At 35.5% G+C, this 25,184-nt stretch overlaps 2 protein-coding genes across 3 annotated transcripts in view; both read left to right on the top strand.

The window, feature by feature from the left end:
- Positions 1–25,184, top strand: part of LOC6577321 (E3 ubiquitin-protein ligase TRIM9) — a 111,552-nt gene that overhangs the window by 9,988 nt on the left and 76,380 nt on the right. The gene's annotated exons all lie outside the window — the stretch shown is intronic.
- LOC26528379 lies at positions 24,123–25,016 on the top strand. The gene has a single exon (XM_015165617.3). It carries the CDS (start codon positions 24,263–24,265, stop codon positions 24,953–24,955), a length of 693 nt encoding a protein of 230 aa, XP_015021103.1. The 5' UTR covers positions 24,123–24,262; the 3' UTR covers positions 24,956–25,016.

Below are 25,184 nucleotides of genomic sequence, written 5' to 3'. Positions count from 1 at the left end.
GTAAGCTTGTGGGTGTTGCTTTAAGAATCTTCATTTTAGGCATAGGGATAGGGATAGATAGATAATAAAGAAACGCCTAAAGTCTTATATAATTTTACTTAACAATTGCTTATAATCTTTATACTTTCCATGCTTTAACAACTCAGATCCTAATATAACAGCTATTTCTTAAGAGATAATTTTTTTAAAGGAATATGCGGCGTAATATGCGTCCAAAAACAAGAAAATCTTTCATTAAATAATAAAAGAAGTCTTTGTTTCCCGATTTGCCATTCAATTTACATATCATAATTACTATATACTATATATAAAGCTGAACAGAAATAGCCGTCATAATAAATGTGTACATATTATTAAATTATAATAAACTAAATTATATTATAGTATGTTATATATTATATATATATAACATAATAGTTACAACTCTGATAAATTTTGTATACTAAATTTCCCGCCACAATTTAATTGCATATTTAGTTGGTTTTTCCAGCATATTTCTGTTATTTTTCATTTTATTCTACATCTTTCATTCCCCTCAAATTCGTGTTTCCGACTGCTTATATTTCGTGCTATTTTCAGTCATTTCGCTTTGTAATTTTCATGAACTTTTCCACGACACTTTCACGCTTGTTGGGAAAGCTTCTAATTATTTCCACCATAAATGTCAAATCAGCTGCGGGTGGGCGAGGGCGTGTGGGCGTGGCGAATTGTTGTGTAATTTTTCGCTGGCTTATCTAAAAATTAGTTTTTCTTCTTTTTTTTTTTTTTTAATTATATTTAGGCAGTCAAGTGCTGGGAAAGTGCTCGCTTTTTTCGCTTTTCTTTGCTTTATTCTCTGGTTTTTACTTTAGCTGCTGTAATTTATGCACGTTTTGCATGTTTCAAGGCAATTGTCAAGGCTTTTTGCACCCGAAAGTAAGGCAAAAATTATAAATGTTTTGTGCTATAATTACTTTTGTTGATGCAGCTAGGCGCTCGGTGTCCCTCCTCCGATAGGCAGCGAAAATAGCGCCAAAATTTTGTAAAAGTTTGGTCCTTTTTGTTTGTCAACAGTTTCGGGCTGTGTGGTGCAAGTTTTAATTGTAGGGGCCGCAGTCGTAAACCCGGGCTATCGCCCCTATTATTGATTTAATTTAATTAGTTTTTGTTACCCTCGCTGCCCGCTGCCCGCTGTCCGCTGACCATGCCCACTGATTGCCCATCTTTGTTTGCTGTCTGCGTTTTAGTTTATATATATTTTTTGGTTTTTATTTTGTTTTGATTTGATTTGTGTGTTGAAAATTTAACGACATTTATTTTCGTTTTCAGTTCGATGAGGGCCGCTTGACCCCGCCCAGTGAACTCACAAAAAGTTATTAAAATTTTATGGCTACTTGTAGTTTGTGTGAAAATTTTCAAACTGTTTTTATTGTTTTTCTTTCTTGATTGCATTTTGTCTCTCGCTCTCTCTCACTCAGTCTCTATCTCTCTCTCTCTCTCTGATTGCTGGGCGTGGCATGTGTTAAACGCATTTATTGTATTTGCTTTGTATTCTTTAAGAGTCAGCATTTTACTTGAAAAAAAGAACTTCAATATTTGCTGCAGCTCGACTTTTGAGTGCCCTAAAATAATTATTGTAATTCACTTTGCTCCTAATGTAGATTTATTGCATATTGAATTCTGCTCTATTTATTCTTTTCTTTATGTGTGTTGGTGTGCATATTGCTTTTGATTTGATTTGATTTCGAAATAGTTTTTACTCTTATTTAATTTATAAGCCTTGGCTTACATAAAACCATTTAAGTACAAAAATGTAGTGCATAACTCTTATCATATGGGTCAAGAAGGCACTTCCGCTGCTGATGTTAGCCTGTAAGAGGCTTTCATAGTAAGATTTAATAATTGCAATTTGACAGCAAATGTTACCAAAATTTTTTTTTGGGTAATTCAAATTGAGTTTTCTTCATGTCTAAATTGTAAAGATATTGAAAATGTTTTACGTTTCACATTGAGTAATGCTTTTATATGCAAATTATTCCTAATCTTCATTTTGTTTAAATGGGTGGGCAAAAAATTTTTTATTTAATATCATTAAATTTTATTTTATTTAATTTAATAATAAATTGTTAGACTTTGTAAAGGTTAAATTTTTGTTATAGAAAATTCCGCAAAGTTTTAGAGATAAATAAATATAAACTCTTCAACAATAACAACAATAATTGAGGCTACATAAATAATAAGCATATAAAACATATAAAAAAATTATATATAAATAAACTGTTTATATATTTTTTTTTTTTTTTTTTTTTTTTTTTTTTTTTTTTTTTATTAAATTGAAAGTATGCCTACGTAAATATTTATGTATATATTTTTTCCATGACTTGGTTCCTGTTCATAAATTAATTAATTGTATTTAATTGCTTGGACATGTTGCAAATGGTTTTAATCTATTTATTATGTAGTGAGCGACATTCGAATAATATTTTTGTATAGTATAATGTTTAGCTGAATTTTTTTGCAGTTAGTTTTTCCACTCTGTTAATTTTCGCTATTCTATTTTGCTGAAAAATCACGGAATTAAATTTTAATTCTAAATCTTTATGCAAATACCTTTTCGGTTCATTAATTTGTTTATTCTAATAATTTTTTTCCAATGTGTGAACTACAATAAAATAGCGCAAATATTATTTATACGGAAATTTAGGTATAAAATGGTGCGTCATATAAATGACAACTAAATGGAATTCATGGCACAGAGACCGCAATGCCAACACTTTGTGCTATTATTTATTTATTTGTCATTTTAATAATAAATAAAAAAAAAAACACACACACACACACGGAATGCTTTTTACTAAACGCTTGCAATTTGCTGGCATTTATTTATTTTAATTTGGTTTTTTTATTTTCTTTGCATTTGAAAGCATTTAGTGCCATTTGGAGCTCACACGGAATTTGCATAAATTAAATGCAGCTACATTTGTAGCAAGTTCTGTTTGTGTTTTGTTTTGTATTTTTTTTTTTCTATTCGTCTGCATCGACTTTATTTATGGAGCTGTTCGAGCGAGCAATATGTTGCCACTTTGTTGTTGTTTATTGCCGCAATATAGAAAGTTATTATTATTTGCAAAATATTTGCACAATTAATGAGAGTGCCACGCGCAGCGACACACAGATGTTATTCATTGATCTTTATGCACTGGTGGATGGTGAAGGTAAAAAACGTACGAAATAAAATCATGCAGTTCTTTAATATTTAGACATATAAATATCAGCGTTCCACATTCCATGAAAATATTCTTATTTAGGAACAATTGCCTGAACTATTCCTATACAAATTTGCTTTTATACGAAATTATTGTTAGTTTGAGATTGGAATAGGTCTTAACAATATTAATATATGAAGATAAAGCACAATTTTAATTTATTTTTATAAATTATTAATAAACTGCAAATTGAATTGTATTAAGCTGCAGCTTTATTATTATTATTTTAAATTAAATTAATTTTTTTCTTTTTCAATCAATTTTATATTCATTTATCGGAGTGATGCGTTGTTTACTTTGTGTGCCATTCAAGTGAGCATTCAAGCCAAATTGATATTATATTTTAATTATTGAATATAATTATTAATTCAATTTTGGTAATATATTAAAGGCAGTTTGTTTTTCTAGTAATGATGTGTAAGAAATATGATGTGTAAAAATAAGGATGTGAGAGGTATTTATGCTAGGTATTTATGCTAACTCAGAATACTGAATGAAAATAGTGAAAAGCAATTGAATTCTATCAGTAAATAAATTTATTTGATATTATATGGTATTATATAATATTACTATGTATATAATAAATTTAATTGTTATTCAATTGGCTTAAATTTATCTATTCATATTAATTTATAGTCATCTATAAAAATACTACTATTTTTATCAATTTAATTTCAAGTTTATCTATGTATAAATACTACTATTTTTATCAATTTAATCGATTTCAATTTATACTTCAATATTCATAATTACAAAAACGTGATATTAAAGCCTTTTCTGCAAGTATATTCAGCCCCTTCGGCCTTGCAAAATACAATTAAATTTGTAATTACATTCGAATGGCGATTCAGAAGTGTGTAATAATTGCATTTAAAGACAATTTAAGCTAGAATATTCTTCTTGAATCGAAACGAAATCAATCAACAAATGGCAGCTCAACATAGAAAATCGACGAGCCAAAGCCAAAGTAAAGCGCAAAAGACGAAAGCAAATAGAGGGCACAACTGACAAGCTACAGACAGAGAGACAGACAGCAAACAGACAACAAAAACATGAATGCGAAAACAAGGGAAAACTTTCGAGCTTATCAGCAAAGAGCCAAACGAGGCTGATAATAAATATGTTGTGTTTGCGTGTATTGTTTGGCTTTGCCTAATTGCTACTTGTTAAGCTTTGACTTGCGAAAAGTCGAGGGCATCGTGAATCAAAAAGTAAATGACCTTCGACTCGATTCATTTGTGCACACAATACAAATTAGAATAGATCAAAGGTGCTGAGAGACATATTGAATGCTGCGAGATTATCAAGACTGTATTGAGTATTTAATTTTAGTTAAACTAGCTTTGCTCACTTTTAAATACAGTTTAGTTTCTCCTTCAGGCGGTGCTTCCTAATTACTTTGCTCATAATCGAGTTAATCCCTGCACAGCGCTTAGCCCTGAGCACTTGACCATTGTACAGCCCGTAGCACACATCGCTTGGCTGTCGCATCTCACAAAGAAATTTAAAACGTCAACGAGCTCGTTGACAGTTGGCGCTGTGCAGGACATTAAATTGTACGTGCAACATATTTATAAAGAAAGAGAGGAAAAAGAGAGAGAGATATATAATGGTAGCTGTAGCTGAAAGACACCTTACAACTGCAACAACATTGACAGCTGCTGTGTTGTTGCCTCGTGCCACCGCGCTGCTGCCACATGTGCGACATGCTGGCTGTTGGCTTACTGGCTTGCCCTGGCTCATTGCGGCCGCAGTGTGGGGTGACTTTTTATGTGGTGGCTAATTAAAAAATGAATCAAAAAAGAGAAAAGAGAGTGAAATTCAAGTAATGGTGTCGGGTGTGCGCGACTAGGAGATACCTTGTGTGGGAGAGAAATGAGTGCAAAAAATGAACTGTATATAGACTATGGCCTGGTAGTGCTTGACTAACAGATACCCTGACTACCTTTGGCTCTGTTGGTATAAGAGTTCTACTTAAGAAGAGAATGTTATATATATATTTAGAAACATCGTAATTAATCAAATAGTATGTTACATAAACTCCCATAATTCCAATATACCCCATTGACCCTAATGACATCAGCTTTACTCACATGATATAGAACTTCTGCTTAAGAACAAAAGAGTTTTTCTTATGTTAAATGAATATTAAGAAATATCGAAAATAAACCTAAAATCTAATTATTGATCTTTTAATCATATAGCCTGTTACATAAACTCTCGTAATTCCAATATACCCCATTCACTCTAATGCGTGCAGAGTATGTATCAAAAAAATAATGAAAATAAAAGCAGCGAATGGTTTTTATTATCCGGCACGCACATGAAACTCATTCGGCGCGTCAAACGTTTAACCGTCATAAAAATCTGACACCCCCTCTGCCAACTGTCCCCCCACTCCACCCCTACCGCAACTGCCATGACTAGCCCTTAAATGAAATGCTAAAAGTCATTAAACGCATTTAAAGAAGGCGCCGATAAATGCATTTCAAATTTGATTAAACATTTCCCACTGCAACGAAAATTCCATTGAATTTTCATTAAAGTTTCAGTTCATTATTAAACATGTGCGGGTTTTCCATGCGCTCATTTAGTTCACCAAAATTTGCATATTCATGTAAATTAAAAACTTCCGATAAATGTTTTTCACGCCCATCATGCAAAAAATAAATACGTTCATATATGTATATGTATGTATATATATTTTTATTCTTTGCAGCACTTTATTTGTGCGCATAATTAAGAACAATTTGATTTTGTGTAAATTATTTCGAAAATTATTTCCATTTATTTCGCATTGCAGCTGAATTTTGCAGCAATTTTATTGTTAAATCAGTTGTAAATTCGTTAATATTTTTTTGATTTTTATGCCTGACAGCCAGACTTTCTGTCTGACTGCGTCTATAATGCAGCAATACCGAGAAGCCTCTAATTGAATTTTAAATACGCAAATGCGATTGCCGCCAAATCAGTTTGAGCGAATTAAATTAATTTAGTGCTTGAACACCGAGCTCGTTATTATTTAAAGCAAAAAATAAATATAATAGAGCAAATTAACAAATATTAAATAAAATAAAAATGAGTAAACATAAAATAAAAGAAAAACAAAGAGAGAGGAAGAGAAAAAATAATTATAATTAATTATACAAAAGTAATTTATTAATATTTATGCTAATAAATATATAATTATACTTTAAAAAATTGGAAAAATATTAAACAAATTAATAAATCAATTTTCATGGCCAACTCACATTATTTGTCTAGTTTCACATTCAGCAAGCATTCCAGCTAAATTAAATTTATACCCAATTATTTTTATATACCTCCGTATTTTCTATTGTTGTCAATTAAGTATAAACTCTGTCACAATCGATTGTCAATCCGACTGCAACAAATCGAGCGTCTAATTAATTCGTCGAATTGTTATTTCTGTCTGAAATTATCTCGAAAGTAAATCAACTGGTTATTGCATTCTGAATCAGAGTTAATCAATTATTTAACGCATTGCTTTCAACGCCAGCAGCAGAGCTAAGCCCCAGCCAAAGTTGGTAGCATTAACCCAAACCCTATGCCCCGGCTAGGGTTATGCTACGGTCAACCCAATGTCCGGGCTCTGTCAACAAAACGCTGACAGCTGACATGCCGCAAAATCAACGCTCGTGCGACAGTCAGAGCCACGCAGCTGACCATAGCCATAGCCGTAACCGTAGACGTCAGCGTAGCCGTAGCCGGTGCACTTTAAACGCTGACCACAGCAACTGCCAGGAGCAGCAGCAGCAGGAACAGGAACAGGATGTGGAGAGGTCGCCTGCTCGGCTCAGTTATGCACCTGTGCAGGCAAACGCTTTGAATAGTTCATGAAGTTGTCACTTAGTTGTAGTGCTCGTTGCTATTGTTGTAGCCATTGTTGTTGTTGTTGTTGTTGCTGAGCGACAAATAACACTACAAGCAATTGTTGTTGTTGTCAGCCCTTAGACAGGCAATCGTGAGGGGCTCCACATTCCATGTCCTATTGCCTGTCTCTGCGCATATTGATTGACACGGAGATGTATAGAGCTCCAAGAGTTGCTCAAGTTCTCAGGCCCATGAAGAACGTCGAGACGTGCTATGAATAAATTTTGAAAGTAATATAATCATATAATCAGGTAACAGATATTCATATATATATTTTGTTTTCTCAATATAAGTTAAGTGGAATTTTGAAAATCGTTTACATGTTAAATAGTTTTCTACGTGAACTCAGCTCAAAGTCCGATATTTTATGTATTGACAGCGTCGAACCCTTAATTCAACCGTTGCGAACTACAAGTGTCGCATGTCTGTTGACGCTTTATCAATTTTATAGTGTGATTTCTGTTGAAATGCCATAAAATCCATGTTGCTGATAAACATCTGTCAGTCAGACGTTCGTCAGCGAGTCAACCAGCCAGCCGAGTCAGCGAGTCACTCGTTCAGCTCGTCAATCAGTACTAAGGATTGAAAGACAACAACATATCGTTCAGCCGCATTTTTGTTGTTGTTTTTCATTTCATTTATTTTTTTTTTTTTTTGATTCGATTTTATGTGCTACGTGCTGCATGTAATTGCGCTTTGATATGACTGCGCATTTGATAGTAGCTGAAGGGCTCTTGCAACCAATCTGATATTAGCTACTGCCTGGCTGACAATTGGGGCTACGGATTAGGGGCTACACTTGACAAATGTTTGGATGAATTTACAAGAGTTTTATTTACCTTTTAAGGCGGGAGAAGAGTATAGTTTTGAATTACTTTCTAGAAGAGCAAAGCCCGATATGGTTTACCAAATCTGTTCGATTGAAGTAACTATATATGTAAAATCACGAAGTCTAATATTGTTATCTGTTAAAGTATATATAAATATAGCAAGAAAATTATTAAAGTATCATTCGTTCATATTGATTGTTGTTTATAAAACAAACAATACTTGCTATCTTAAGTATACATTCCTATCAAATTTTGTTGATTTCTTGACAAGCACCTACTATATCTCTACTGCATACTATATTATTGATAATTGTAGAACACCGAGCTTAATATAGTAAAGATCGTTTGGCCATTTTTGTTGCTGCTTATCTAAATTAGCTGAAGTAAAAATATGAAACTAAGGAAAGCATATATAAATGTTTTCCTGTTCTATAATCCTCTTTGCTTAAAATAATATATAAACATATAATATAAAATATAATATAAAGTTTTGTAATTAAACACAAATGAAATTTTGTATTTAATAAATAGAACTATTTAATTACTATTTAAATAGTTATGTATTTGTTTCTTAATTTATTATATATTTATTTTTGCTTTGTGTTTACGGTATTTTAGTAAATTTATATTTATAATAAAAACGACAAATCATAGGTAAAATCAAATAATAACAATAATAATAAATTGTAAATATATTATTTTATAGTATAATAAAATTGTACTCAGATTATGAAATATATTTAAACAACATATATTTATTTATTTATAAATATGTATTGTTAATTTAAGTTCATTAAAAAAAAAATTTAAATTTACTATATTCGCCAGTCTGCTGATATAAATGTATATTATTAAATTCATTATTAGATATTATTATTTTATCATTTATTTTCCGCTTAATATATGCATATTCTGAATAAAACTTAAATTGAAATTTTAATTTATTTATGCTCTCTTTTTCGCTCTTTTCAGGTATGTAAAGCGTTCAGCACTTCCTTCTTCCTTTGATTGCCGTCACGTAATGTAAGTCCTTTTGGCCTGTGGCAATTCGCTTTATTTGTTTACGAAAATGAGAATCAAAGCGCTGTAAAATGTATCAAATTCAGATTTTCAGCACGTGTTAAAAAGAAAACCTCAAAAAATGGAAATGATATTACATTAATGTTTATTAATTAAATTCTGAGCGCAACGAAGGTAGCTTAAAAATTATGTTGCGGCAAAAAAAAAAAGTTTTCTTGGCCACAAAATGGCGACCTCTTAGCTGAAATTGTAGCCCCCGGCAATGGGGGCTGTCAACAAGTGCTTCCCACCACCCACTGCTTTCCTCTCTCCCTCTCTCTCTTTCTTGTTCTCCCTCTCTCTGGGCGTCTGTCTGCCTGTCCCAGCTCCATGCTACCATCAAAAACTTCCCCAGACGCCGACTTGTGAAAATTTTTTAATCAATAAACGCCCGTCGGGCATTGTTGATAAATATTGTGACGTGCGCTAGAGAGATATGAATTTATATCATTTCATCTCTGTGTGTGTGTGTGTGTGTCCACCTCATCTCCACTTCTGTGGGAGTTCCTGTATCGTCAATTTTTGGCCATGTCAGAGAGGTTTGCGCTTAATAAAGCCATTGATTCAGGCTGACTTTTGTCAGGCACTCTCGGCTGTGTCCTTTTGCAACACCTGTCGAGCCCTCGACCCTTGCAAGCCAAACAACATTTTTAATTTGTTGACTTTTCGTTGGCTTCCGGTCAACATTTATTTATTATTCTTTTTTTTTTTTTTTTTTTTTGTTTGCTCGGGCAACGAAATAATTTAGATTAATAGTCTAACCTTTGTGAGTTATGCTTGCTACGTGGCAGCTAATTAAGCCACAGCCACGTTTCGAACTGAAAAATGTTTTGGCCATAAACGTTTGCCGACCCGAATTGATTGCGAGCATAACCTTTTGTGTGAACTCCTTCGAAAATTGTTCAACACATTTTGACAGTTTTTCACTGTGTTTTCAGTCGTTTTTCTTTCGTTTTTCTTTTTTTTATCAGCTCGCTGGCAGCACTGCTCGCTTAACACGGGGTGAATATCCCGTTGCTTGTTGTTCTTTCTCGTTTCCTTTTCGCCTTGCGTCGTTTATTTTGTGTAATGTGGCAAAATGTAGTAACATTTTTTATTTATGCTGACCATTTTTGGCTCTGCTAAAAAGAGAGCAGAAAAAAGGTCACTGGGTCGCTGACTTCGGGGCACATTTTCTTTATTAAATTATTTGACATTTTTTTGCTTGGCTTTTTTTTCGTTTTGTTTTCTCTATCAACTGGCTACTTATTGCTTATCTTTGGGCCATAAACTGACCCACAGGCAGCTGAGCCAAACAAATAGGAAGAAAAATGAAAAGCTGCAAGTGTCTATAGCTCGTTGACAACGATTTATTTATATTGCTTAAAATATAAGTAAAGAAAATTTAGACAATTTTTTATGGCACTTTTTGTGGATATATATGATAAAATTTATTTTATACATTTTTTGCTATAAGAATTTTAAGTAGAGAATTTAAGAATTTAATTTAAGTACTTAAAAATGTTTCCTTTAAAACTTTTTTTGTTTTGTTTTGATATCTTTGTTAAATTTTAATTATCTTTTCGCTTGGGCGAATTCGTTTCAAATAATTTTTAGATTGTTTAAATACTTCTATCGTTTTTTTGTAAACAAAATTGCTTTAAAATGTTTTCATTGTATATAATATTGTTTTAAAATAATTTGCAGATTGCTTAAATACTTTTATAATTGCTTTCACATATCTTTGCTATATATTTTATATAATATTTCTTTTTAATTTCATTTAAAATTCAGCTTAGACGAATTCCTTTAAAATAAATTACATCTGAGCATTTCATAAATTTAAATTGGCATTGCTCAAAAATGCATATTAAAATAGTTGCTGCTACCTGCATGAGTGCAACGGCAATTGCTGTTGCTCTGGCTGTGGCTATGGTTATGGCTATGGCTCTGGCTATGGCTATGGCTATGGCTCTGGCTAGGGCTCTTCTTCTAGCTCTGGTTCTGTCTGTTTTTCATATAAATTCTGATGGCCATTAGGGAGACAAGCCACAAAGCATGCCAAAAGTGCCTTTGCCAACTTATGAGCGCATTTTTGTGTGTTTCGTGTGTGGCAAAGAATTGAGAAAGAGTATGTGAAAGAGAGAGAGAGAGAGAGAGAGAGAGAGAGAAAGGGAGGGTGTGTAATACTGTCTAGGACTAGGACATTAGGGGTGCCTGGGAAATAGGCAGCCCGACAATGAAATTAGGTCAAGTAAACAATAAAAATCATCAAGACAATGCCGAGAGTTGATGAGCTAGCCGAAGCAGGCTGTGAACACAAGATGGCTAGCAATAATATAGATAAGGACAGAGGCTGAGAAAAGAGATAGGAGGCTGGGTAGGGGTAGCAACCCCTAATGGCATAATCTTCACTAATTTAGCACTCATTAATTTCTAGCTGCCAGTCTGATAACACAAGACGTAATTGAATTAAAAGTGCCCAAGACTACAAAAGGAAAAAAAAAAACAGCATAAAAATGAAGAAAAAATCATAAACATCAAAATTGATGCGCAGCGTGTGTTGACAATTCCTTTCTTTTTCTTGACTATCTCGCTCGCTCTCTCTCTCTCTCTCTCTCTCTCTCTCGCTGTCTCTTGTTTGTGGCTGGTTTAATTAAAATTGCATAATCAAGACAAGGACCAGCAAGGACTAGTCGCAGGATATTTGTCTGCTCTAATCAGCATGTCATTTGTGTAATTTGTTGTTATGGTTTTCTCACTCTTTTTGGCTTTAGTGACTCTATTCTAGCTTTATTGTAATTAGTTAGAGGCCGCAGGTCCTGCTCCTAATGTCTGCCACATCAGCAGAGCACTTTCAAGGACTTTATCTTGTCCGCTTGTCGAACGCGGCGTCAGCAGTTTTTAATTGAATTGAATTGCCACGTGGCGGTTGCCAACTAAAAGCCCCAGCCTCCCAGGCGAGACTAGCTACGAGATACTTAAATCATGATCATGTTAGTTATTCGCCTTCATTTGCATTTCCCCACTCGAAAGTTTTTCGGCCACAATTGTTCGACTCCAGTTTGTTTGGCTAAGCAAAAGTTGTGCGAATTGCAAGTCAGCAAAATCGTTTGGAAAATTGTTCCGGATGTGTGGATGTTGAGAGTGATTTAAATTGGGGAAGGAGTAAAGAATTTAAAAATAAATCGTATAGTATACATATGTTTATATAAGTAATATATAAAAAATATATTATATAAATATGTGAATATGAAAATGTGAATATAATAATTATATAAAAATAATTCTGCACAAAACATGTATATAAACTAAATAAAAATTCAAAATATTATACAAAATATATGAATACAGAAAAATATATAAAAATTATTTTAATTTCTTAAAAATTATGAAAAGAAGAAATATAATGAAATTTATCAGATATATATATTTAAATCTAAATATAATAAAGAAAATTATAGAAAAAAAAATACATAAGCAATAATAAAATTGAAAAATAAATAAAACAAAATATATATCAAATATATGTTCAACATTTAAAATCAAAAATTAAAACTAAAAATATTATATAATAAAATAGAAGAAGTATAAACAATTCATCATTTGCATATTACGCTGTTCAGGAAAAACTTTTTTCCACTGACAACTTTAATTTATAGAATGTTTTCAAAATTAAATTCTATAAATTTTGTTACTCCCCAAATTTCTATTTATTCTTGAATATAGTTACCTCGTTTTACCAATAAGTACTCCCCATTTCCCAACTCGCTCTGCAGCCCTGGCTAGCTTATCTAATGCACAATTTATCTTTGCTTATCTTAAGCTCTTAGTTTCAGTTCTCATTTAGTTCACTTTGTGTTGACTGCACTCTCTCAATTGCGAATCGTTGCCAAAAGCTATTCCCAAAACTCTTTTGCAAGTTGTACACACACAGAGATAAATACACGCACACACACACACACACACACATAGTAATATACACAGAGCGAAAGTTCATTGACAATGTTTCCTTTTGGCAGATCTCTCCAAGGGCCAGGGCCAAGGCGCACAATGACAACATTTCCTGGTTGTTGATAGAAGCAACAAACCCCTTTAGCCCAAAATAGGGGGGAAGTACCAGAAAGAGAGGGAGAGGGTGAGGGAGAGGGAGTTGGGAGGTCTGCTGCTGCACTGCCATTGTTTTCAAAGTCACATTTAACATTTAACCTTTCATTTTCGAAACAATTGCGTCTGCTTATAAAAAATAGATGTGCGCCGCATGAAAACAAATGTCGGGCTCGTCAGCCAGGCAGTCAGTCAAGCTGTGGTCTGGCTCGGAGGCTGTTGAGCAGCAACCCCTAGACGAGGAGGCGCTCTTTCAAATTAAAATGTATAAAACAGAGACAGGATGAGTGAGTGAGTGAAAGAGAGAGAGAGAGAGAGTGTGTGGTGCGAATCATGCAAATGGAAGTGGGAATGGAAACGGAGGTGCGTCGCATGCCGTTCATATTCCCAAAAGCAATAACGATGACAGGACAATGCCAGGACTTGCGTGCATTCGTTAAGGGTTGCTTGTCTCTTCTGTTCTCAATATGTGGCTGTGTGTGTTTGTGTTATGCATGCCATAACACTTGGCTCTAACATTTCAATGCATGTGCAAATTTGATTTGAGCTAAAGGCAGGTCACACACAAACACAGACACACACACAGCCAAGCACACAGAGACACAGTGAAATAAAACGCATACGCCATGCGAACCGCAGCTGACATATTTTCTCACAGTGCAGCGCTAAGCTGAGTTGAGCCTCATTCGCATGCCTTTAGAGAGGCACCTGCACATGCACATACCACCACTTGCATTTGCCCTTTTAAGATTTCAGCCGCCCCCCTCAACCGCTCCACTCACATGTTGTTTCAACACCCCAAGCTCAATCCCTATACAAACAGCCCTTGCAGCAGCTATGCTGTGTTGTTTGCTGTTTTCATTTGCGCTGGCATAAAACTTTGCATACTTTATGGGCATCTCTTGTCCCCCTTCCCCTTCTCTGCAGCACTCTGTTTCCCTCTGTGTGTGACAAGTGCAATAATATCATAAGCTCAACAACAACAACAGCAACAACACGTCTGCTATTTTTTTATGGCTGCCACAGAAGCTGCAGCCGTTGGCTGCTTGTGTCTCACTTGAGCGTCTGTGTTATGTGATTAAGGATTTAATTTTTTGTGGCTGAAGTAAAAACAACTCTAAGTAACAGCAACAACAGCAACAACAATTGTTGTTGTGTGGTCGCACAGTCATTAGGCTGCACTGCATTCAAGTGCCAGCCGTTGTGTCCTGGCCAAGTGAATTGATTTAGCTAACAAGCCTCGAATTCTAGGCCAAAAAGTAATGTGGTTACGCATACGCCTAGTAGACAAGGCTCACATATATGCATGCGTGTGTGTGTGAATGAGTGATGGCAACGCTCTGTGCTTCAAGCAGTGCACAGCATTTTGATTGAATTTACTAGTGTCACAGTAAATTTGAATGTCATCATCAGCAGGCCAAGGGGAAACGGGGATGCGAGGCGAAATTGGATGGGGCGGGGGCAGGAGTTGTGGGGCATGGGCTAGTGCAGCAAACGCATGCAAAATGTTGCCGAGTCACCTCGACAAGGTAAATTGCTTGAGGCTGGCACGCGGCCTAGCCACGCCCCCTTGCCGCCCATTTGAAGCGCTTTTAAATTTATTTACTACACTGCTGGCAGTCGTCCTCGTCGTTGTCGTCGTCGTCGTCGTGCGGCACAAAAAACTTGCCGAGACGCAGACGACAACATAAATTGCCGGCATACGTGTTTGATGACAATGCAACGGACATGGGGCTACAGAGAGACAACACAGACAAGCGACAGCAACGGTTGTAGCAACAACAGCAAGCAGAGGGATAGAGTCGATCATGTTGGAGTATGGAATACTCAGGGCTTGCGTTGACAGAGGTTGACTCGGCAATAGGATTGCAGTTATAGCAGTTATACCTCTTACAAAGCTCAAGTTTATTATTGATTGCTTACTTACTGAATTTTGATAATTTTTTAAAATTAATTTTCAAATGTTGTATAGTATTGTTGGTGTAGACCAGATTCATAACTGTTATAAAAATCCTTAGAAAATAGAGGAATAAATATGTAGATTGAATTTACCAAAATGAAATTAATTTGAAATCGGTAGTCTCGTAATCTGCTAATAGTTGTATAACAGCTTCAGTTTTAAATCGGGATAAGCTGGATTCTTACACAAGCAACTTCTGTATAACAGTTGTATAACAGCTTTAATTTTAAAGCGGGATTTGCTGAATTCTGATATAAGAAACTTCTGTATAACAGTTTTATAACAGCCTTAATTTTGAATCGGAACTATCGAGTGATTTAACATTCATCTAGAATAAATCTTTGTAGGGGACACAACTTCTTTATAATATTTACACTCACCCTTCTTTAGCTCATTTCTTTTAATGCACACAGGGTATAACGCTAGCCAGAATAACAATAATATCTAAAACACACAGGGCGACATTCAAAGAGACGTTGACAAATTGATTGCATTCTTTATTTCAACGAAGTCGCTGCAACACATGGCGTATGCGTGTTTTATATTTTTGCCTTTCTCTCTATCCAGCTCTACCTCTATCTCTCTCTGTTTCTTCTCTCTCTCTGCATCGCCATGCGGCCTCTTTTAATATTGTTAGACGTAGTTGATTGAGTTTTAAGTGTAGTTTTATGCCAATATTGTTGCATCTCTTGTTTTTTCTCTTCCCCCACTTGCTGTTGTTGTTGTTGTTGTTGCCATTTTTCCAATTAAAATTCAAAGTTAAAGTGAAACGTTCGTTAGAGCTTGGTTTAGTTGTGCCCTAGGTAATTGATGGCTGCATCTACACACAATTTGCCTACAGGGAAAAATTCAATTTCTATGCTCCACCAGACAGCAGACTGTATGCAAAAAATAATTAAGTTAAGTTTGCTGATCAATTAGCAGCGGCACAAAGTGGCAAAAATAATGCATGAAGTTAGGGAGGAAATGATGGAATATTCTTCAAAATGTTGTGAAAATGTTATGAAAACATGTTATGGAAAGAAAATCGTATTATAATGGAACTGTGCAAAGCAAATGTTAAATATTAAATAAATATTAGTAGTATTAGCTAACTAGATATTAAAGTCTTTGATTAATGGCTGTGAAATCAAATCTTTCCATATCTATTCACCTGTATCTGCCTTTACTTTACCCTTACTGCCTTTTAGGCAACGTAATTCCGTGCGAAATCACCTCCTAATTGCTTTGCTATCAACTGTCAAGACTTCTCGAGTGCAAAGCTCAACTGGTTTTGACAGTTGCTTTGACTGCATGAATGGGAAATATATTTATTTAAAAAACGAAAGCAAAGAAAAAAAAAATATAGAAATATCGGAGAAAACGACCTTTTAATATATCATTAATAATTTATGAATGAGTGAATTTGTAGTCCATATAAAAATAAAATCTGCTAAGCATTTTTCAGTTCAATGCACAAGTGAAATTTCCTCATGGAAAGCTATTCAGAAAAACTCTTAAAAAATGCCTAGCTAAACTGATGATTAATTCATTATTTATTTATGACACAAGCAGATGCCTCAAGCAGCAGCGAAAATGAGTTTTCAAATAGTCAGCAAATGCGTTAAAGATGTGATAGCAAAGACCACGCCCACAAAAAATTGTTGTGGGTGTGTGTGTGTGAGTGTGAGCAAAAAATATTGAGGAAAAATTGTGATGTTCGGTCCACGGCCTTGTGCGCATCAGCTGTCAAGAGTGGGCGTTTGTTGCAGCTCAGCTTTTAGTTAACACGCGTTGCCCCGCAGCTCTCCCGCAGCTCATCCCACTCGCTTCTCTCTTCTATCTTCTCTCTTTACTATAGATGTTAATATTATGCAAGCTACAAACGCCAACCGCCCCCTATAAATATGCATAGGAAATGCCTAAAAGTTAATTACCGTCAACATTCTGAGTGGCAGGCGGCTGACTGTGGGGTTGGAGTTGGTGTTGGTGTTGGTGTTGGTGTTGGAGGGGGCTCTTGGATGGGCCAAGGGCGGACGAGTGGCGCTGTGTGTGGGCGTGTTTGGATTTTAATTTATGGCAGACAAACTTTTGCCACGACCAAAGCAAATAATACACAGAGCGAAAAAGACGACACACTCTCCTATCTTAAATATTGACTCAGAGTGTGTGCGTGTGTGTCTGTATGTGTAACGGTAATTTAATATTCATGACCGTGTTAAAATCAATGCAATAGAGTTAACAGGCAGGCAGCAGTTAACGGCACTCTTCCTCTCGTCTAGCATTCTAATTAGCAATATTTTATATTAACGACCAAGTGCTAATTTTTAATTGAAATTCTATGCTATATGACAAACGACCCGGATAGAGAAGGAGAGGGCGCTAGAAGGGGACAGAGAGAGAAAGAGAGAGGAAGCTGGTGATTTTAATTTCCATTTGCCTCGTCGCGACAACGCGTCGTGTTCCGCCCCTTGTGACAGAACAATCCAAAAACCCTTTTACTTCGGAGCCTGCCAATAATTACCCACATCACAGATTTCGAGTTTTTAAATTTTCATTAGCCTTCTTTGACTGCTTAGCATAAAATGCGGGCCTTTTGCATTTACACGAAGGGCAAATACTTTTGTTAGGCTAATTTTGAGAGGAATGTGAAATTCAAGATTTTTTTACAGTTATTTATAGCCGACATAAAGTAAAATACACGAATATGGAATATTTGTTTTAATATTTAATTTAATATTTTGAAAAAAGATATTATTTATTATTACTATCATTATTACCATTTTTATTTATTTTTTATTTATTTGTTTTATTTTATTTTTTATTTTAACATAATTAAAAATTTTTCGCTTAGCTACCATATTCCTTATTTTTTTTATACTATATTTTTATACTTTATTATTTATTGTGAGCGTATTAATGGATAGTTATAAATAAAATTTATTATTTTTCACATGCAATTTCTAAGTGACAAACATATTAAATTAGTTGCATTCTTCGTTCCGCCTTTTGTTTATCTAACTCTCTAATACAAACCTGAAATGCTCCCCATCCATATTTTTTATGCACTTTGATATTTCCATTGCAAATGATGCTCCCTGTTGACTTTAATTAACTGAGATTTGCGCTCATTTGTGTAAGTGTATGTGTGTATGTATGTGTTGGCCCACGGCTAATAGAGCGCCGCTCTTGGAGGGGTACTACGCCCTATGCCAGAAGTCGTTGGTCCTTCTTCATCGGTGCAGTTGTGGCCTTTGGTAATTTGCCAATGACTAAGCTCTGGTATTTACTTTGAATTTGCATAGTTACCGGCAAAGAGCTTTCTGTGACTTTTGGCGCAGCTACAACACAAGTTGGAAAATAACTGGAGAAAGAAAAAAAATGGAAAATGGAAATTTTCGCTAGCCGTTCTATCATTACTTAGAGCGACAAGCACAACGAATCGATTTCCTGCAGTGTGCTGCAATTGGAATGGGAGGGTGAACGCAAGGAGGCGTGGTCGTAAGGGGAGCAGCTCATACAGGTGGAAAATGCGCAAAAATTCATTGTGCAGAAAAAGTTGTTGAGAAAAAGCGGTTGGCTTTGGTGTTGGGGGTGGGGTTGGAGTTGGGGCGAAAAGAAACGAAAAAGAAAAACTTCACCTTCCGGCGGGCTGTTGCCTGTTTATGTTGGGCGGAGTTGGCGGGAAGAGGGCGTGGCATGGCTGGCAAAAAGTGTATTAAAATGTAAGGAAATGTTTGCGCTACACAGCTGTGCTCAGCTGCTTGGAAACGGCAGCGCACTAGAACAAGAAGAACAGCAACCGCAACATAAAGAGGCAAGAGAGGCATTTTATTAGGAGGACGGGGCCACGTAGGGCGAAGTGTAGCGAACGAGCGACGCCAGTAAGCCTCAAACTCCCACTCCCACACCCAGTCCCACTGCTTCCTCTCTCTGGCTCTTGTCAAAATAAACAGCCAGCCTGTAGCGTGCGCCACGCTCTTTACTCCATTGAATACTCTGACTCTGCTGAGAGTACTTTGATTTTGTTGTGGAACTGGTAAGGCAATGAGAGTATGAATATGGTAATATATACATATATACATACTAGCTTGAAAAGTTGAGCGTATGTCAACTATATATATTATAGAGTAATGGTAGACTTTCTCTCAACAAGCTCATCACCTGAACGAAGATTTATGTTTTTTTAACAAATAAAAAAACAAAACAAAAAAATGTTATATATTAAATCAAATATTTACATATTTAATTCAGATTTAATTATTTATTAAATATATAATATATTCTATCATTTAATATAATACTAAATAATTTAAGATTAAAAATATTATCAGAAACAAAATTTGCTAAAATATTTTGTACTCATCTTTATAAATTATTATATATTCATGCTCATTAATTAATTCTATGACGGCTTATTAATTAGGCTTTATCAATTATTTTTATTTATTTATTTTTTTTTTACAATATTAAATTAAATATAATGTATTCATAGTATCGCTTAACATATTTTCTCCCTCCGCAAGGGTATTAATTATTCGCTGAAGCTGAATTTTTTAACCCTTTTTGCGGTTAGCGGCGCTTCAAATTCGTGTTTTATTTGATGGTAAATTTCAACAAAATTAAGCATAAAATATTAAAAACTTCAACTAGAACGTGGTTCATAGTCGACTTTAAGGCGCATTTCAATTCGTTTTAGCTTTTAAATTTGCATTTTATTGCAATTTGCTTGATGTTTGTTGCCAGCTGTTGTTGCTGCTGTTGTTGATGTCATTGTTGTTGCTGTGCACATAAATTCTTGTTTTATGTTATTTTATGCATTTGGCTTTTATTACCAATTTGCCTTTAGACAGAGACGCAGCGTTCGCGTTGATTCCATTTCCATTTCAAGGTATCTGCCATGGGACTTTTACATCTATTCTATATACATATATATTTTTTGTTTTGAGCTGGGCGGGCTGCTGGGCATGTTAAACAAATGATAATTTATGCAAATGTCTCTAGTAGGAGCTGCGTAAAAAAAAAAAAAAAAAAGAGAAGAGAGAGAGAGAGAGAGAGAGAAAAAAACTGCTGAGGGTTGCACAAGTCGCCGAGGGTAACCCAAAAATTGTCTTTAGTTTGTTTTCCTTTGTGCAGTGAATTCGAGTTTTCTTTTCTCATTTCGGTTTCTTTGGTTTTCCCTTTTGTGCTGACATGCCTTTGTCATTTATTTTGTTTATCTCTGTGCGCCTTGCTTTTTATAACAAATTATTATTATGTTTTATTGTAAGCCTGCCATTTGCTGAGCCCAGCAATTTCTTTTGCTCACTTGCCCCGGGCGCTGTAAATCACAAGCAAATCAGACACACATACACATATATAGACATACATACAGAGCTCGTCCATTTTTGACCTGACATGTTCCCTTTTCTGCTGGCCTTTATGTATTCGTCAGCCTGCATTTGAGTAATGAGCTGCTTATCCGGCCAAAAGGTATTCTTTCCGCTCTCTTCTTTGAAAGTTAATGATATGATTTGGCTTTATTTCGCAACGCTGTTATCACTAATGAACAGCAAAAGCTGAATGCCTAGGCTGGCGCTTATATAGATTTCCAAGCTGTTCTATGAAGGCCTTACGAAAAATTGGCTAAATTAAAAGTAATTGAGTACGCAGTCAACAGCTGCGAAAGCAAAAAAAAAATGCAGCCTCTTGACTATTTAACAATTTATTTTATTGTTTTTAATTTATTTACTCTTTGAGTTTAATGATTAGTTAATTGAGTTTTATTTTAAAGTATAAAATACAAACTACAAAATATTTAATAAAATAAAAAATATGAAATATAAAATAAATAATATAAAGTATAAAATATAAAATGTAAAACATAAAATTTGATTTATTCCTATTTACATACATAAAATATTTTAAAATTATAAGAATTTCTTTTCAAATTACATTACTTTGTTTCGCTTTGAATTCTGTTCTACAGCACTCATTATCTTACCAGCTTGTATTGTTCAACACTTTGTGATTATAATAAAAATGTTAAGAACTCTTTTACTTGACCAGCATTTAATTGTAATCCCAAGCAGTCTCTGAGTCATAAAGTTTTTTCATTAAATTTGCCTTGGCCCAAAGGCAACAGCAAACGCCAAACGCCAAAGACGCTTGGGAGCTAGAAAAAAGGCTAGGAAGTCATTACAAACAGCTTAAGTATAAACTAAACTAAACACGCCTATATTGCCAGATTTTGCATTCGTGGAATCAGAAGGCAAAACTCAGCCAAACTTAAAATGGAAAGTTTTCTTGGCTGAAGCAAACTGGAAAAGTAGCTAAGGGCAGATGGAGAGAACGAGTGGTGGGTAGAGACGGGCGGCGGGCTTAGGTCGTGGAACCAGTGGCATGTAATAATTGTAATTTGGATGTGGCAACAGTGGAGTTTTGGCGAAAACACGAGAAATAACAATCAGAAAGCATTTAGCAGGCAACTTTTGCGTTGTACAAACTGTGCGAGGGGCGAACAAAGTCAAACTAAAGCAACTGCCACGTAGCAGGTGGCGCCCTCTGTTGTTATGGCTGCATATGTGGGTGACTCTATATATATGTGTGTGCGTGGGTGTGTGTGAGTGGGTGTGGGCGTGTGTTAACTCCCCTTGCTTGCTTGTAATGTCAACGCATTGCCCGCAACTTAAACTAAAAGCAATGGCAACAAAAACAAGTCCTTTAACGATTAAACAACGACAGGAAAAACCATATGAGAATAAGAACTCTAACCACAATACATAAATCTGCACTCAGGGAGTCGGAGCAACTATTTATATGTGTGTGTGTGTGTGGGTGGATGGGTGTGTGTGTATTTAGTAGCAGTTTTAATGGCTTGACCTACTTAGAAGCACCGCCTGTGCGTTTTTACTGAAGACTTTAAGAGCTGAACTTGCTTTAATAATAAATTAAATGGCAAATCGGCAAATTAATGAAGAAATATAGTGAAGACTAAAATTCTAATACAACTCAAGAATGAATTATGTCATAGTGGAAATTATGTTATACTGGAAAGGATTTATTTTCTATCTAAAAACATGAATTTCACAAACCAAAAAGTCGAAATTTCTGCTAGCTCCAATTTTCTAGCAAACATCAGTAAAGTCTTCCATCAAGTAGACTCATCAAATATGTTTAATAATCTAAACGCATTACCAAAAACGAAAGAAGAAAGCAAGAGAAAAGGCAGTCACCGTGTGCATGCAGAGCAGAGCCAAACAAATGTGGCTCAAAGGCAGCTCGGCCAGACAGACAGACAACACAAACATAGGGCAAGCGGCAGCAGCTGCTGGGTGTGGGGCGTGGCAGCCACTTGAAGCGAACAGCGTTGGCAAAGACACAAAAGCCTATTAAATAACATGGGTCTTATACATGCGTCCTCCTTAACAGCAGCAATGGCAGTAGCAACAGCAAAGAGCCAAAAGTTTTGCGTCCAATTGCCAGTATAGAGCAGAAAATTTACATGCAGCAAAGATGGAAATATGAATATACGAAAATATTCATGACAGTGTGAGAAAAATAAGAAAAGTAAATAAATGCTTGGCGTAAAAAGGGAAGAAAACGAAAAATCAACAACAACAACAACATAGACAGTCATGAAAGAAAGCTTGGAGAAAACTTGCATACAGCCAAATGGCAAAAAGTAAACAAATAAACAAGCAAGCACACAACTCAGGAACGTAAAGGATCTGTCCTGGCATCACACACTTGACTATGAGCAGAGCCTCTACTTTAGAGATGGGCACGTGCTGAAAGCGGGGGAGTGTAATGCGATGTGAAAGTGTAAGTAGAAGTTTGTTTTCAAGTAGAGAGAGAGAGAGAGAGGTAGGGAGTGTGTTTAGAAGTCTTAAACTGAAGAGAGGAAGAGAGAGCAAGAGAGAGATAGCATGCTTAGGGGCGTAGGAGCGTGTCTATTTATTAAGTGGAATATCTCAATTAGAGTTCAATTATTATATACCTCCAAGTAATATTTTTACAACCTCCACTCATCAAAGCCTTTTTCAATAAGATAAATTAATCAATAGATTGGTAACATCGTTGAGAATAATATCTCTAGATTTTGCATCGTTTTATAAATATAGTTTAGGATGTGCAGCTAAATAAATAAATAGTGTACGATATTTGCTTTATAATTAAATTTATAATTAAAAAAAAAAAAAAAGGAATACAAAGCAAAACAAAGCGTAATACCAAAATTTTATTCCTAACAAAAAATATATTTATACAAAATATATAAAATGTTACATAATTAAAATATATACATATTTTATATTTTCATATAATATTTTATATATATATATAGACATAATAAAAAAATCTATAAATGTACATTTTCATTTTTGTTATACAGTAAAATAAATATACCAATAATGCACTGGTTTAAACAGAACCATTGACAGATTTAGCTTAAAACAAGAATATCCTTTGATATTCTTTAAGGAAACGCAACGGTATTTATCTCAAAATCTTTAAACTCCTTCGTGTCACGACTTTAGGTCATCTCTATGTCGTTTGCCTGCTTGTTAGCTGGTCATAGGGGTTCGCCATTGAGGCAACTAATGCCACACCCACACTCCTGAACACTCAAACACACAGACAGTCAGACCCAGACACACTTGAGTCCGTAGCTTTGGCTCGCTTTAACTAAGAAACAACAACGCCGTTGGTGGGTCGAAGGACAATGTTTTGTGATGTATCCATGCGACAGAGGACATTTGCATTGCTATAAGACATCGAGGCCATGCGGCTCATAGTTTATTTTTGTGTGGCATCTTTGACCAAATTTAGAGGAAAATTGTATTATTTTAGAGACTCGTTGAATATAAACTGCTGCTGCTCGGCTCGCTGCTGTTGGTCTCCATCTTCCAGTAGCTGATGATGTTCTTAGTTTAGCTGTGCACTTTGCTGTCCATATGACAAAACCACTTGAGAGACCTGTGAGTGCTTTATGCCAGTGGTTTACGTGCTTTGAGCTGGTTTTTATCGAAATAAATTCATAAATTGAACATGAAAAGGAGTTTTGTGTTTGTATATGAATATCTCTTTAGAAAATTTGTAATATTTCAGAACAATTTAAACACACATATCCGGACTCCGTGTGTCAATTTGTTAAGTTCATTAAAAATTGTAGTTTAAGCATTTGTATAGGAATTCGAAAAAGTTTCGCCCGCTGACCTTGAGCTATATTCATGGAAAAAGATTTGGATTTTTTGATCAAAGCGCTGTCGTTGCCCAACTCGCCGCTATGGTCGGAGTACAGCGACGCGCAGCTGAGGGATATGCGTGAATCGTTTATTTCCCTAAAGGATGTGCTCCAGCAGAATCAATTCGATGTGCTACACGAGACGCCGTCTCATATGGTGCGCTTCAAGGCTGGCGGCAATACGGTCGCGGATCAGGTGACCACGGATCAGGTGCCAGATGAATATCAGTTCCCGAAGAACTTCCAGTCATCCCTAACATCATTGTCATCGTCGTCGCTGAGCGCGGACTATGGAACTACAAATAATGATGATGATGATGATAAACAGGATAAGGCCAGGCAGGGCGATGACGAGACGAGCACCACAGATAATTTTCTAGCTCTGGTACCGTATGAGAAAGACGTGCCCAGCACCGAGCTGGTGCGCTATGAGCCATGGCTGGAGACGGTCGAGGATGATTCCGACACTGAGACACTGTGCGCCAGCTCCAGCTCCAGCTCTGATTCTATCTCCTGCTCCGGGGCCAGATCCATGTCAACGTCCTCTGGCGGTGCCATCTCCATCAGCATACCCATGCAAATGGAGTATGTGTGGCACAACAGCGACTACAATGCGGACAGCACAGACAGCGACCTGACCATCATTGCGGATGGTTTTAATTATGTTCTAAGCCGTTAACGAGCCAAACCGCAGACTAAATTCAGGATTATCATTAAAAAAAATTATGAAAAAAAAAAAATTAAACACCAACAATTAAATTGCACAATTTTGTGCAGATAAAAATATACGTATATATTTAAATATATAGTATATGAAAAATCTGGAATGCGTTTCATATCTCAGCCTGTAAAAGTGATTAAAAATGAACGATTTTAATTGATGCGCCCATTTGCGTAGGCATTCGTGC

The sequence above is a fragment of the Drosophila mojavensis genome, unplaced genomic scaffold (genome assembly GCF_018153725.1).
Source record: "Drosophila mojavensis isolate 15081-1352.22 unplaced genomic scaffold, ASM1815372v1 contig_36, whole genome shotgun sequence".
In the NCBI taxonomy this organism is placed as follows: domain Eukaryota; kingdom Metazoa; phylum Arthropoda; class Insecta; order Diptera; family Drosophilidae; genus Drosophila; species Drosophila mojavensis.
Note: the sequence above shows the minus strand (reverse complement) of the source record. Positions and strands in the feature narration are given on the sequence as shown.

Coding starts and splice junctions, on each gene's coding strand:
- LOC26528379 (XM_015165617.3), top strand. CDS start 24,263: ATGGAAAAAGATTTGGATTTTTTGATCAAAGCGCTGTCGTTGCCCAAC.